Source organism: Cebidichthys violaceus, unplaced genomic scaffold, assembly GCF_023349555.1.
Source record: "Cebidichthys violaceus isolate CVI_PGR_0920_01 unplaced genomic scaffold, fCebVio1.0.p SCAF_21, whole genome shotgun sequence".
NCBI lineage: Eukaryota > Metazoa > Chordata > Actinopteri > Perciformes > Stichaeidae > Cebidichthys > Cebidichthys violaceus.
Window position 1 is genome coordinate 12262408 of NW_027176384.1, and position 15933 is coordinate 12278340.

The following is a 15933-nucleotide window of genomic DNA, read 5'->3' on the forward strand; positions in this document are numbered from 1 at the left end:
TGTTGAACACATTTTGAATTTTCGAATGCAGAAGATATAGTACCTGCAATGGCTGCTGGATACTGGCATCAGAAAATATGAAAAAAAAGTTTGGGTTGTAATATGTTATATGATATTATAGTATATAATAACATATTATAGTATATTTATGTGCCCTTCTAAATGTAAATCGTGATCCTTTTTATTTTTCTCATCCACATTAAAAGGAAGAGTTAGACATTTTGGTTAATATGATCATTTATTTGTGACTTTTTGGAGGGAGTTGGAAACCACTGGACTAAACTACCAAACTGTATTTAAAGGAGAAGGTCCTTTCAAGAAGAAAAAAAACACAGCATCAGCAGTTTCAGCAGGTACCCCAGAACTAGATATCGTCACGTTTAAGGAGGAAGTCATTTTGACAGGAGCAAAGACGGAGAGTCAGGAGACTGTTGGGAAGTGACAGCCTAACCTGAACAAGCCATGTTTGTACCTGAACCTAACCAAAACCGTCTCCAAATATTCCTTCCACCATTGACCAAAGGAGCTGTACTTATTCACACACATACACAGAAAGCACATTAAAAACTGCATGTCTGAACACTATATTCACATGTACTCTGCACAATGTTTCACATCCCTGCAATGCTGCAACATGCCACACAGATGCAAAGGCTGCACATATGGAAACTGTATGCAGCCAGAAGCAGAATGCAGCATGCGCCCCGATTCAAATCGACGTTGTATTATAAGTGCAGACTATATAAACAACACAAGCCGCCAGCACACAGACCTGAACTCACATCAGACTACAGCACCGGCTTGTTAGCGATTATGGCAGAGAGAGCCGAAGACATAAGCGAGCGCTGTGATTGTGTTGTGGACAGAATGCAGTGAGGCCGCTGGCGCTCGCTCATCCGTCTTCAATACTGACGTATGGAAAGATGAGAGGAGAGAGAGAGAGAGAGAGAGAGAGAGAGAGAGAGAGAGGCAGCATCCAGGGCTTGTCTCCGCCTCGTCAGTCACGTTGACACCTGGAACCGCTCAATCTCCTTACCTGGAGGAGGACAGACTGACGTGTGTGTGTGTGTGTGTGTGTGTGTGTGTGTGTGTGTGTGTGTGTGTGAGTGTAAGAGGGACGGTTGGACAGAGAGGATAACAGGGAGCTTGACAAAATGGATGAAAGGAAAGAGGATGAGAAAAGTTGATATGCAGAGAGAGAGTGTGAGTGACAGACTTAGAGGTTGGAGGAAAGCGAAGCCGTCGTTGGAGTTGTTGACAATGACTCTATGCTTCACATAAATACACACACACACACACACACACATGCATATGTTATCAGTCATTTAATATGGAGATTTTTTTTTTTACTGTGTCCCCTCACAAATAATCCCCTTGAACACCTTATCCAAAGCCCGTGTAACTTTTTAAAAATCCAGCCGCACGTAGCCTGTTGGTTGTCAGATTATCTCCCACCAGAACAAGCGCTCCCGCAAAATGCAAATCGGAAAAATTTGGATTCACAACAATGAGCGGAAGCATTGTGAGCGGAGACGGTAGGTAGGCAACAGAACGACTCTCATCCTGAAAGAAGTCCTCTGTTTTTTTTTTTCAGGCAGATCTATTTTTTGCTCAAGTGAAAAGCTCACCTGCAAGCTGAGTGTTGGAGCGGCAGACTTTATTTCTCTATTCATTATTCATTACTCGCACAAGCTCTTTTTTAGAAGTTGTAGACCCAGCTATATCCCCGCTAAAGATACTTTCTCCTCAAGCCTGTATGTGCTGCCATGTGGGATGAAGATGAGAAGTGAGCCTCCTGTGCAGGAAGAGGAAGCAGACGGGATCTTGCTGCACACAAATCAAGTTTGAGACATTTTTTTTCAGATTTAAGGCTGCGTACACACAAAACACACCGCACATTTTAGCCACAAATACACACATACAGTATGTAGAGGTTACATTTTCCTACCCGTCAACGCTTTTTCTGCGAATACACAGATTTCTGTCCATGCTTATGACATTTTATCTAGCTCCACTAGCAGGTCAAAAGCTTTCATTTATCCAATTAAATATCTCAACATTCATGGTTTCCAGACGGTGTATCCTACTGACTTGCACCATCAGAACCTGAAATGGAAATGTCTTAATTATGTACCTGTAGTATTTAGTGTGTCACAGCCAATCCAGTGAGCCAGCATGCACAATGCTGGGGCCCTGACCCACCATAATTATACCCATTTACCTTTCAATGGCATGTCACAATGGCTGCTGTTAAACGAGACTTTTACGGATGTGTCTTTTGGTTGACAGGTCATTTTGCTCGAACGTGTCCCCCTGTTAATAACACCGGCGTGACAGAGAAGCCTGTACCGCGGTGTCAAACTCATTTTCAAGGCATGTACGACATCCACGCAGAAACAACACGACAGCAATGACCGACAGGATCGATAAAACTCAAACTCAACCCTGAAGATAGACACAAAGAGAAAGTAAGCTGGAGCCAACGTATATATATTCTTTATAGGGGGCGTCTAGAAGAAAAGAGAAGGAAAAAGAGGGAACCGAAACACAGCAACACAGATTCCCACATCCCCTCTTGTGTTACATTATTGTTTAACTACACCATAAAAAGCCACCTCCCCGCTAACACTCATACATGCAACCATTCAAACATATAGGCCACAAAGCGTAGAGACAATTGTAATAGCTGCATGACTGTCCCCCATGTCTGTGTGTGTGTGTGTGTGTGTGTGTGTGTGAGTGTGTGTTGGGTGTGTGTCACTTTTGGCCGTCGGCTTTCTTGTTTTTTCACACGTTCTCTTCTGTAGATTTTGCTGAAATAAATAATCGCTCTTGATCCTTCTTTCACTTGTGTACACTGGTTTTGTCAGCTGTTCTGTGCTGTACATTTTTACTTCATTGTTTCATTGTCTGTCGGTGTCTAGACGGACAAGAGAAGCAGACAGAACAGAGCAGGTAGACAGAAGACCTGGCCCTGCACACAATCGATAGCAGAGTGAGACAGATCATGCAAAAAAAAAAAAAAAAAAAAAAAAAAAAAAAAGGGTCAACTTCTTACCACTAACCCAGGCAGCCTGGAGAAGAGGTCAGAGCTCACCACGGATGCAGCAGCAACCTCACTCTGCGTTTTCTCCTCCTTTCTGCAGCGATGACCTTTCTCCAGACTCGTCTATTGGGGAGGAAGGGAAGGGAGGAGAGGGGGAGCTGCAGGGTGAGGTCGAGTCACAACCGCAACCTCAGCCCGAGCAACAGCAGCAAGAGACTCAGCCACAGATTCATCCGCCACAGCCTCAGTGTGAGCCCCAACCGCAGACTCAACCTCAGCCCCTGCCTGAAACCAATCCTCAGCCGGAGCCTGAACCCCAATACCAGCCTGCACCGGAGCCCGAGCCTCAGCCTCAGCTTCAGCCACAGCCTCAGCTTCAGCCACAGCCTCAGCCTCAGCCCCAAGTCGAGGTTCCGAGCGAGGAGGCGGCACAGGACGCCCCTGAAGCCCCTTCACCTTGCAGAGAGGAGCAGGTGGTGGTGGAGCAAGAGACGGAAACGCTGGAAGAAGTTGTGGAGGCAAAGAGAAAGCAAGAGGGAGAGGAGGCACAGGCCGGGCGGCGTGAGGGCGAAGCAGCACAGGAAGAAGAGGAGGAGGAAGAAGGGGGAGGAGCAAAAGGAGGTGGGGCGGGGAGGAGAGCCAGCCTGCACCACACGGCGTCGCCCTTGAGGGTGCAGCGCAACGGGGCCGGCTCACACTCCACCACCTCCGACTATGAGCTCTCGCTTGACCTCAAAAATAAGCAGGTAGGGTTGTGTTGGGGATGGGGGAGGGTTGGTGTGTTGTTTGGGTGAGGGGAGCGGGAGGGCGGCTGGTACAGTAACTTGGCTTGTGTGTATTGTACGTCTTGTGGTCTGACATGTTTGTGATGTTCCTGTCTGAAGAGGAAACTTGTGGTTTTGGGAGAGAAGCTAGTGTTTGATGAGATTTAGATTTTTGTCGTTGTTTGTCGCATTGATCCCTTTTGGCACTTCTAGACTGTGTCAACTAATGATGAGCTTCCTTTTCTTCATTTTCATGAACCATCATAGTCATGTCATGACCATCATTATCATTTTATCATCATCATCATCCATACATGATTTTGTCTCTCACCAAATTTGGATTGTGAGTGTATGTCTTCTGAAAGTACTATAGAATTTATACGACCATATTTTACTGCTGTGTTGTAATTTACTGGAAGTAGAGCAACTCATGTACGTTAAGTTTTATACACTGTATATACACATACGTACACGCACACGCATCAGGGTAAAATAAAGACAATGTGCAAACAAATTGCGTTTGTATCCGCATGAATGGAAAGCCTTTTTGTTTGTCTTTTCTCTGCTGCTTTATGAGATCCTCTGGATGATGAAAAGCCCCCATTTCCATGAAGAATAAAAGCATGTGACTGTTATCTGTTCTCATCTTGTTGCAGCCGGTTCAACTGATTTTGTCTGAAAACCGATATGTCTATGAACTGTGACTGTATTCAAACGTGCATTTCCATGTTCTCATGTTTGTGCTCTTATCACGCTGTTCACCAGGGAGTTGGAAATCATTACATAATCATCTCCATTTCAAGAACCATCAAACATTCGCCATTCGTTTTCATTGTGATCCATCTAACCGACATTCTCCAGTCCATGGATCTTCAACCAGGTAAGGCAGCAGAGTTGTGGGGCACACTTGTGGGGCTCGGTCTGTGCTCCTGATCAGTCTTCCGCAACTCAGATCTTCATTGCGATGCATAATATTATTAGAGCTTAATCATTTTCACCATCATTTGATATTTTATGTTGCACATGAAGTTCAGTTTTCTCGTCACAAGCCCGAGAAAGCAGTTGTATAATTTCCATGCGTTTGAAAAAAAGAACCCTCGTGACGTCATAATGATGTCATCGGGGTTGCCTTGGTCTGGACTTGACACCTACAACTTTTAACAGACGGTTTGCATTACAAAGTGTGTGGTTTGTAAAGAAGTAGGCATTTAGGAGGCAGCATGGGTCTAATAAAATGCTGTTATGTTGCATTATGGGAAATGAGTGCTCCTGTGTTTTTCCAGTCATGTTTCAGCCTCTGCTCATTTGTTAAATCTTTTTTTTTTTTTTAATCTGTCTTGTGTGCATGCCACAACTGTATAGAAGTGCAAAACTGAATTGTTAAGAGTCATTTTCCAGCAGAACAGCCAAGGTTTTACAGATCCCAGCTCCTCGGTTGTATGGCTTGGCGCAGCTTTCCTCTGTTTTATAACATTTAACTTGATCATCTTTGGATGATGGACTGTTGGTTAGGATATTACAAGAAATCGACCTGAGCTCTGGGAAATCAACAAAAGGAGATTTCTCTCAGTTGCAGACCTAAATATACCGATTGCACATCATGCATGTTTTTTTTTTTTTTTTTTGTCAGGTTTTACAATTTGATTGGATAAACTGTTGGATAAAGGTTGCGGAAGTCTCTGGTATTGACTTCCATTCCTGTAAGTGTGGTGTGGCTTACTCAATTGACAATCAACAACCCAGAACAATCGGTAAACATAGTCGCTCTGGTTTCAAGTGTTTCTCAGCCTCAGGGCACAGACTGTGAAGATACATCACCATCCAAATGACACTGCTCTTCTTTGTCAATATTTGTTTCAATTTCAATTCAACACACGAAAATGCAAGATGAGCTACTGAAGCATTATGGCGGATGTTTGCTAAAAATCCACCGTCCAAGCGACCGATGAAAGAAATTCATTTGAGTGGCACGGTTGCCTTATTTCTCTCTCTGTCAGCTCCATCTCCACTCAGTCCTCTCCTCACTCATCGCTTACTTATTCGATACTAAAGGTTCTTTTAGCCTCAGCTGCTTACCTGTGTCTCCCTCTCACCTCCATTCTCACTCCTTTAATCTCACATCTCTCCCACTATCTCGTTGTCAACAATGCTGGAGATACGCGATCAGCTAGATTGATCTCGTGTCGGTGCAGTTGGGGGTGCCGGGGCTTGATGAATCAGCAGATCAATGTCAGGGTAATTGGATCTGCGAGGCGATACCTTGATTGCAGGGGAGGAACCTCGGGATGAAGTTCATCCAGTTCAACTTTTTAGCTGGTTTAAATTTAGCACCTCACTGAATTTAAAATTATGTCTTACAGTAGAACGCTGGTGAATTTACAAGTACATTTTCCTGCCTTGGGAAGTTTTGTTCATTAAATTAAGATGCATTTCTATACATTTTATTCTTATTTTTATTGATATAAACAAATACAAATTCCTTGTGCCATACAATAACCACACCTCATGCACAAAGGTTATGGTTACTCCTTTTAAATAGTTTTTCAGTGTTGCTCTGATGTCATCTGAGTCTCTGAGTCTATTAAAACTCTCCAGCAAAAGCCTCAGGAACACTTCTCCCTGTTTGTAAAGCACGGACAAATTTACTCCAAAAGTTGTTCATCAAACGGAGAGGTTTTGGTAAAGAAAGTGATGCCGGATCAATCTTCGCAGACGGTACAGCCTTTTGTTTTTGTGATTAGACGCGACATGAAACGACTGTTCCCGCTCTGTAATTGCTGCTAATCTCTGCTTGAGAAATTGAGGTACCCGTGAATCAAAAGGCATTCATCTCCATGAAGTGGAACACGCAACGGGGAAAAGTTAAATTTGATGGCACTCATCATGCCACTTAAATGCGCAAGCGACACGACGACAAGAAATATCAAACAAGCAGCTCGTCCAAAAACTGCTGATGCAAAAAGGCATGGATTCACAAATGTGATGACATTGTTCATTAGGTTGCTGCTGTGTCGTCTCGTGTTGTTTTGCAGCATTTTTTTTTTGCTGCGTTAGAATTAGTCTTTCAGTAACCGCTGACCTTTTTTTCACAAACTGACTTTGGTCAATGATGTCTCAGCTTAACTGATCACCATCGTCTGATGACGTCAAGCCTTTTATTGTCATCCTCATCTTGTAATACAGTCAGCGTTAGTTGTGTCCCAGTTTTGCTGTTATATAATCATCTCATTAATCATGCAGATGGTTCTGTGCTGTAAGACAGTGTGCATGAAGGCTAATAATCGTGGCTTTGCATATCGCCCCTTATTTCTGCAGCATGTGAAATCTGATAAGCTGCTGTTTTACTTACGCACGTCAGCCTTTTCTCGCAAATTTAAAAAAGGAGGGACTAAAAGATCATGGCTAAAAAAGGAAATGCAGTGCATTGTTCCCTCTGGACAGCCATGTTGTCAGGCTCCTGTGGCATTGATTTTTCTTTTAAAAAGGAATAGTGTGACATTTTGGGAACTACACTCATGAGCTCTCTTGCCGAGCGTCACCACTCTTCTCATCTAACTCCATGTCTAAAAAGCAAATAAGAATATTTTCCAAAATGCTTCAATTGGGAGTAATTTGCTGCTGTTTGCCTCAGTGACAAACAACCAAACTGTTTTACCGCAAGCTAGTATTATAAATAATTAGTAATTAGTATTCTGCATGATATGTAATCTCGTAATGCTTGAAAAGAGGAGGAAGGGAAAACAAATTTTGGCACATGACTAAATATTCTCCATGCTGTGTATTGTACTTTTGGTTGACCTTTTGTTTTGAGACACATTTTCTTTTAAGGCACAAACACTGCCAGACTAAAACACATTCCTTTTCCAGAGCCTCTGGGTATTAATATTTCATACATAGACAGAAAAAAGTCCCAGATTTCAAGCCACGATATCCACCATCACCATCTGATGGTATCTGAAAATCAGCCTCTGCTCCTGCAACTCGCATTTGAGCTTGCGTTTCCATTTCAATGTGACCATGAACTGAAATATCTACACTCATATTAACCCCCCCCCCCCCCCCTTTTTGTGGATGTGTAGCCGATTTCACTTCACAAGTTTTAGAGATCTGCTCCTTTGTATGTCCTTGATTTAAAATATTTCCATGCGCCATCTTCCCCTTTATTAAAGAATTACACCTTTTCCTCTCAGTAGTATCGTGCCGTTTCTAAGTATATGTAGAACTGCACAGTGCCGTGTCGTACCGCTTTGCGCTGGTTCGTTTTCCATCTTTTTCCCCCTCGTTCAAAAGGGGAACATGAGGTCAGCATGGCGCTGATCTGCCCGTCAAAATTGATTTAGACCTTGGTGGAACAGAGCAGTGCCATCACTGTGCTCTCGAAGCACAGTCTCTCCGGAATAATCTCTCTCCATCAGCGCTTAGTGAAGTGATCAGAGGTAGAACTGACAGTCCGCTAATGTGGGGTATTTTCAGCAGTGCCACTCTTGGCGCGGCCGTCCGTCTCATCACCTCTTTCTCTATCTTCTTACCTTCCCATCAATGCACTTGTTTTCTTGTTTCCTTAGAGCTCAGATCATCCATCTTTTTGCCGTTTCTTTATCTTGCCCTTTTTTTACACGTCGTTCTCTTGTCAAGTGGCAGCTAGGGATGTGCATGCACATTATTTATGCCATGATTATTGTGGCCATAAATATCAGTCTGTAATAACACAAGAATCATCAAACGGAAGCCCCACCTCTACTGCAGCATCCATCCTGTAGGCTCCGAGTCAAGCAAGAAGAAGCGTATCAAAATTGCAGCTCCTCTCGGCTGAATGTGCATTTTCGCGTCACGTGGAGTTCAAGTTTGGTGAACTTTGACCGCCGAAGTCGCGGCCTTATTAACAAATAGCAAAGAAGTGGGAGTGGTTGACCCCGCTAAGCACCGCCCACCTTCAGCGTGAATATCGCCTCATACGAGCATGTGTGACCGTGCCCTTATAGTTTCAGCTCATCGATTAGCTGTTGGCTCGCATCTTTGGAGTTTTCAGCTGTAGCTGTTTTTAGCAACAACAAACAAAAAAAAAGCTCTAAAATCCCACAGTACATTACCTGCTCAGCACCAGACGGCAGACAGACAGTTAGTGACTAGCCGGCAGACACAGTGAAGCATTTAACAGCTAAAGTGTCCGATATTTCCCTGAGGAGTTGGTAGAGACCAAAAACCGAGCTAAAAGAGAGTGAATATTGGGTGTATTTCTGCAAGTAATGACAAATTGGTGAAACATTCTCCAACAAAGAAGTTAAACCAGAAGTATACATCTATAGTCTCACACTAGCATGAAATCTTGTGTTCTTCCTCTCCATCCATCATGTCCCAGCTCGTACTGGTGGCTGTAATCTGAGTGGCAAAGTGTATCAGATACACACACCCCGACAGAAAGAAAGCAACGCGACCCAAATGCTTTATTCATCGTCCCCTAACCTGCTTACGCAGAAGGCAAAACAAACAAGCTCGCCTGCCACATTTAATCAAACGCAGCTACACTGACGGCCCTTTTTCACTACCAAGGGCACCTCTGCAGTGGAACTCTTTGCAGAATTTGTTTTGATGAGGGACACCTTTCTAAGTAATGAGATCATATTACCTCTGTGCCTGTCTTTAAAAAAAAAAAAAAAAAAAAAAAAAGCCACACAAGGTATATTTTGGAGCGCAGTCACTGCGATAAGGCCAACCTTGTCATTTAGAGAACAATCCTGATTAAAAAAAAGATGAATATTCAGGCTGAGTTCGACCAGTCTTCACGAGTTGACAGCGAATGAGAAGGACGCCATCAGCAGATACAGTAGAGCTGCGAACCAGCGTCCTATTCAGACACCGCCTTAATATTCTCAGTACGTCTCACTTTGCTCGCCGAGGCTCTGCAGTGAAATGTAAATGGAGTAGATAAGATGGATTTTCAGTGTCATTCCACTTTTCTAAAGAGCTTTGTATGTGATTCCCTTCCTCCAGTGACAACGGCAGAGGCTGCATCTTGAACTAACCACTTATCACAAATTGCAAACCCTCGAGGCATTACAGCCTATCAGGAGGTGGTTGGGTGACTTTGTCCGGTACTAAAGCGAAGGGAGATTAGCGGCTGAAAGTCACATTTTGATCCATCGTGGAGGCCGTAACCGCTCGTTCAATGGCATTCGATTTTACAGGAGGGATATTTTACTTGGGCCACGCTAATCCTCATGTACACATCACCCCAATACAAAGAAAACCAGCCCCCTGAAGAAAACACCGTGGGAGGGAACAGCAAGGATTTCTATTTCCCAGAATTAAATGCGATTTTTAATGTGCACTGTCTATGCAGCGTAGTACATTTGTAAAATGACAGAAGGTGACACTGCTATTATTTCAAAGCTGAATCCTCCTCCACACTCGTGCCCTTGATGCTGTTAGAACAGAAACAGAATTATAGTCATTGATTTAGTCTGAATGAAAAGGATTTCAGAGTGACTGGAGAAGATAAGAGCAGTTTCTGGGCACTTCCAAAGATACCCACACCCTGATTGTTCTGGGAAACTCAAAAGAGGTCTCATCTAGTGTTTGAGCTGCTGCCTGATAAGAATGGCTATATTACATCTCTATCTATTTCCCACAGTATTTGAGCAATTTTTCACAGGCAAGATTAATGGCTTGTTCAGTTTCAGACAATTTAAAGTTGCGTGGAGGACCTCTCTATGGAATTCTCACAGATTGAGTTTTATTTGCAAAGGAAATGAACAGTTTGACCAAATGCCGTGAGTCAGCCTTACTTACTGTGCTCTCTTTCAAACAGTGGCTTTGACCAAACTGTATGTAGGTTCAGAACACGCATCATAAGGCCTGCTCGCAGAAAATAATTACTGAACCATGTGAGGATATTATTTTAATATTATTTATAATATTTTTTGCCTGCTTCTTACTAAAATTGGACTTTACAACCGTGTCATCTCCTATTTGTTTTTCTTTTCCCACCACAGTTATCCCATTCATCACTCTACCTGTTTTTTCACACTGACATTCAACTCATATGCCATATTCATCTCCCATGCACCACAGTGACAGGCAGGAGAATAATGATTTTTTTTTTTAAAAAGGACCTTTTCATTAATATAAGCATCCCTGAAAAAGGAGGATTATGGGAGTCCTTGGCAATGTTTTGACTTGCCAATCTGTGTGTATCTTGTGGTTGTTCTGCAATTTCTAATCAATGCACAGCCATAGTTGTCATGTATTATTGAGACAGTTATGATTTTCTCAATAATTGCAGATTGCCCCTACAGGTCATAAGCCGTTAGCTGCTTCTTGTAAATAAATAAAAAATACAACAGAAATTCCAGCAATTCATTATTTTCCTTTTCTCTTCTTTCTTCTCTTTTTCAGATCGAAATGTTAGAGCACAAATACGGTGGCCACCTCATCTCCCGCCGTGCTGCCTGCAAGATCCAGACTGCCTTCCGCCAGTACCAGCTCAGCAAGAACTTCGAGAAGATCCGCAATTCGCTACTGGAGAGTCGTTTGCCTCGACGCATCTCCCTGCGCAAGGTCCGCGTGCAAAACACGGAGGGTTTCTCTGCTGAACGGGCCCTGGCAGAAGGCTACAACTTGACAGGCATCCCGTTGGTGCGATCGCCATCTCTGCCTGCCACAGTTGGTGGCTCCCTGACCGACCTGGAGGACTCATTCACTGAACAGGTCCAGTCACTGGCAAAGTCCATAGACGATGCACTCAGCAACTGGAGCCTGAAGACCATGTGCTCACTGCAAGAAGGCGGCACCTATCAGTTCGGTGCCGACTCCTTCAGTGCTGCGGCAGCAGCAGGAGGAGGAGATGGAGGAGAAGGATGTGTTGGGGGAGAGTCAACGCTTCATCAAGGCCCACTGGACCCAAGTGACCTCTCGAGAAGTGCGAGCAAGCTGATGATGGCGTTCCGGGATGTGACGGTGCAGTTCGACAGCCAGAACTTCCGTGTTTCATCCTCAGTCATGGAATCGTCCACCGTCACCCTCGGCAGCTGCGTCCAACAAGAAGGAGCCTCCACGGCGGTCACATCTACTTCCACAACGACAAACTCCTCTCCGGTCTCCATTCCTCCTGGCCTCTCGCAAGAACCCCCCCCTCCCCCTGCAGAGCTCCCTGCCGAACCCATAGATCCACCGCCGCCCCCACAAGAGCCCCCGCCACCCCCAGAATCAGAATATGAAGAAGGCGAGCAGGATGTTGAGTTCCCTGCTCCTCCACCGAGTGAAGAAGAGCTGGGGGAGGAGGATCAGCCTCCCCTAACCCCTCTGGATAAGATGGCTGCTCCTCAAAGCCCGGAGGAAGTTGTGGTGGTGGTGCCACCACCCACAAAGCCCCCTCACGTCCTTCCACCGCTGCTGGGGAGCTTGCCCATGGCAGCGCCCCTGGAAGTCAAGAGGTGCAGCTCTGAGACTGCAGATAACAGCTCAGAGCAGATGAGCAGCAGCAGCACGTCCACAGAGGCACGCTCCACATCTGAAGCCTCATCCAAGGAGGCCCTGCAGGCCATGATCCTCAGCCTGCCACGCTACCACTGTGAGAACCCCGCCAGCTGTAAATCACCCACGCTGTCCACTGACGTCATGCGAAAACGCCTCTACCGCATCGGCCTCAATCTCTTCAATGTGTGAGTAGCCACTGAATTTTTTTTTATTCTTTTGTGTTTAGATGATTTACAATCATGGTATCACCTCTGACTCATTGCTATCTGGTTAGCCATGATTTACTGCCCTAAAAATGAAGGATCACAAAGAGATTTAAACATGACAGAAACTTTACTTATTTTTTTTTTTTTTAAATCTGGTGAGCTACTCCTTTCTGCCTTTTTTTTTTTCCAAAAAATGGAAAGTATGCCAGAGTAGGATTTTAAAACTATCTTTTCACACACAAAGCTAGTCCGGACATAACACTCCAAAGAAAAGTGCAGGCGTTGCCAGCTAATCAGAGTCTGGTAATGTGATTGTTCCTCTTGTGAGATCTCAAATTTAAGTGAAAATGTGCGTATACAGAGGGGCTAAATGAGTATATATATATTCTGATTACTATTGGAAAGATTAAAAGAAAAATGATAGGATATATTGGAAGAGATAGAATACTGTACAGTGAGATTAACAGTCTGTACCTCCACCCCTCCTCTCAGTATACCTGAAGTTTGATGTGGCTCTCTGGACTCAAAAGAGCAAAGAAAAGCACTTTTCCTCACAGATCCCCATTGTGCCGAAAGAACAAACAGAATGAAGCCCAAGTCCCAAGCTGGATCTGAGGTGTCTTCTTTCTTCTCAGGAAGACAAATCAAAACTGGGATGAATTACTGAGACACAGAGCTGTGTGGGGACTGATTTTTACGAGGACAGGAGTGAAATGAAGGAATCAGACATACCCTGACATGTTGGAAATGACATTTGGATAAGATCCACACCCCCCATAGATATTGTCAAGCTTTTTGTTCAGCACATAATGCAGGGGATGCTGACAGTGACACTCAAGTTCATTTGTGATCTTTTAAACAATTGGTCGTTGATTTTAGATAAAAGGTAGAAAAAAACATCAGCTGTAGCTAGCTACTAAAGCTAAATGATTTCTCCAGTTAACTTTTTAATGTCTTAAAAAGAGCTCTTAGCTTTGAAGACAATTCTTGCCATGGCCGAACCTTGGACAATTTCCAGGTCCGTCATGTGATGCCATTGGGACCAAAAGCACTTTTTCACAGATGTCACTTCCCTTTACAAACACAGATGGCAGTTATTTAAATCATTATGTCCTTAAAGTTGTAAAATTCCATAATCGCCGAAATCCACAGTTGTTTTCCTGCTGCCGTCCATGTGAACGAGCCAGAGGCTGAGCAGATGGGAGGCGGGGTTAAAGGCTAAATGCTAAATGCTAGTGGGCTTGCTCAATGGGCCCATAGATGTCAAGGAGTAGGTCATTTTACACGCAGGAAGTTACATTTGTTTTTACTTCATCCGCCACTGAGCAACTTTCATAGATGCAACACCACCTCCAGTTCTCTTTATATATCCACGGTTTTGATTTCCGATCTCAAAGTTTGCCTGAAATGCCAGGAACCCACAGCGATACAGGTAACTCTTGTATCCGACTATTGGGCTCACCCAACTCCCACTGCACTTTCCACTGTGGCGTCACAAATTGTCAGCAGAAGAAAAACATTTCCGTCTTGGAAAGCTTGTTTATGTTTGCAGCTTTAGAGCCATTGTGAATTCAGTTCTCCCCCCCCGCTGCCGAGTGAAGAGTGACAAAGTCAAAACCAGATAAGAACGTCCCAGGACGCGCTCCAGACAGGTGCAAGGCGGTTACATGGCAGCGAGAGATAGATGAAAAAAAAAAAGCTGATGCAGTGGTGACGACGGTGCGCTGACGAAATCTGCTGATTTGTTGAGAGAAACACCGACTCCTTGAGATGCGTGTCAAACTCACTCAGTTTTGTGGCAGAAAATTGAACGCTTGGTGAATTATGACTCCAAGCTAGTTGTCATGCCGTGAAATAAAAAAGCATTACATATTCAGAGAAGCTCTAAAATATAGATGTATTACATATTACATAACGCATATGCTAATTTATGTTAACAATTACGTCATACAATAAATGGCAGAACAAAATCTGAGATAGGTGCTGATTTTAGATCTCAAAAGCAGCCGCTATTTTATTTGTTCAACACTTTAAATTCTCCTTTTGGAAAGGTTTGTAACCACATGACTGTTTACAATGTCTTGCAAGAAATCTTTAAATGAGGACATTTACCACCCCACATGCAGTTTTCTAATAAATGAACTGATCTCACTCGCACGTATTTCAAGTTGAACCCAACCACCGATGGAGTTGCTAGGTAACAATCAGTCGGAATACATATGAGGGGTGGATCCAAAAAAAATAATGGCAATGATCCACAAAGCCTAAAATTCTCATTAGTCATTCTGCTGCGAGTCGTGAATGTAATTAAAAGTTCCTTCAGCACTGTGTGAACCGGCATCTTGGGAACTGGAATGAAAAATGTGTTAACATTTCAAACCAAGTTTCTTTTGTCACTGCCACCTCGACCTTTTCTGTAGAAGCTCTCCTTGCTTTCCAGAATATCCCGCTTTCAACAGGAAATACACTGCGTTCCCTTGGGTGCAAAACCACTACAAGATTTTGTTAGGATATTGCCCCAATTAAGCCATCTCATAGAAATTCAGAAGATTGGAGCTCATGAACACCCATTATCTTTTTGCTCACTGCCAAGCTCTGCAGCGCAATAAAAGTGCACAATAAAGCCGATTAACTTTGACTCAATGCTGGAGCGTGACACTGAAAACAAGAGGAGCAGGAACGAGCTGTGCAGCTACTGGAGAGGAAATAATTACCAGGGGAAATAAACAAAATACAGGAAAGAAAAGAAAAAACGTGAATGGCAAGGAGGGAGGTGGGTTATATAAACACTGTAATGAAGTTACATTATTATGTTATTATTTACAAAAGCAATTAACATCAGATATTAACTCATCTGTTTCGGAAATTTCATAAAGAATTAGAGATTCATTCCCCTGTGCACATCAGCAGCACTGTCAAAATGCAGTAAAACTACTGACAGAGTTATGGTTTGCCAAATGAAACATTTAGTCATGATCAAATGAGGGGGAAAAAATGACAGCCAAAACAAACAAAAAAATGTAATTATTAAAATTGGGAGAAGAGTTCAGAATCCAAGCTGTGATTTGAGACTTGAACCCTGGCATCGATACTCCAAATATTATTTATATATCAGAATATCCACATTAATGTAACAAAGGACATAAGGGTTTTTCTGCTCCCTTCATGACATTTCAACGTCTACTTACAAATTCCCTGTCAGATAGAATAAAGAAAAGATCACTTCGGTGGACTCTATTTTTACTATTCGCTGTGCAATTAGTTTTCAAGACACGTCCACTCTGATAGTGTCACTCTAAATGGCAGCTGGAGAGGCACAGAAAGTTTGGCTATAGCATTCATCTGTTTGTTCAGATTTTATCCTTAGAGGGGAAGTGAGGACTGTACATATTTGTAATGACTGTTTAATGAAAACTCCCAGTTTTCATTAAATGACATGTAG

The 15933-nt window shown here is 43.4% G+C and overlaps 1 protein-coding gene across 2 annotated transcripts in view; it reads left to right on the top strand.

Moving 5' to 3' along the window:
• The first annotated feature begins 3037 nt into the window (after positions 1-3037).
• Positions 3038-15933, top strand: part of iqsec3a (IQ motif and Sec7 domain ArfGEF 3a) — a 45150-nt gene continuing 32254 nt past the window's right edge. For both annotated transcript variants that reach the window (XM_068717426.1, XM_068717428.1), the window contains exons 1-2: positions 3038-3792; positions 11206-12470. In XM_068717426.1, the coding sequence (XP_068573527.1) occupies positions 3103-3792; positions 11206-12470 (1955 nt within the window). In that variant the 5' untranslated portion in view covers positions 3038-3102. The remainder of the gene's footprint in view (positions 3793-11205; positions 12471-15933) is intronic.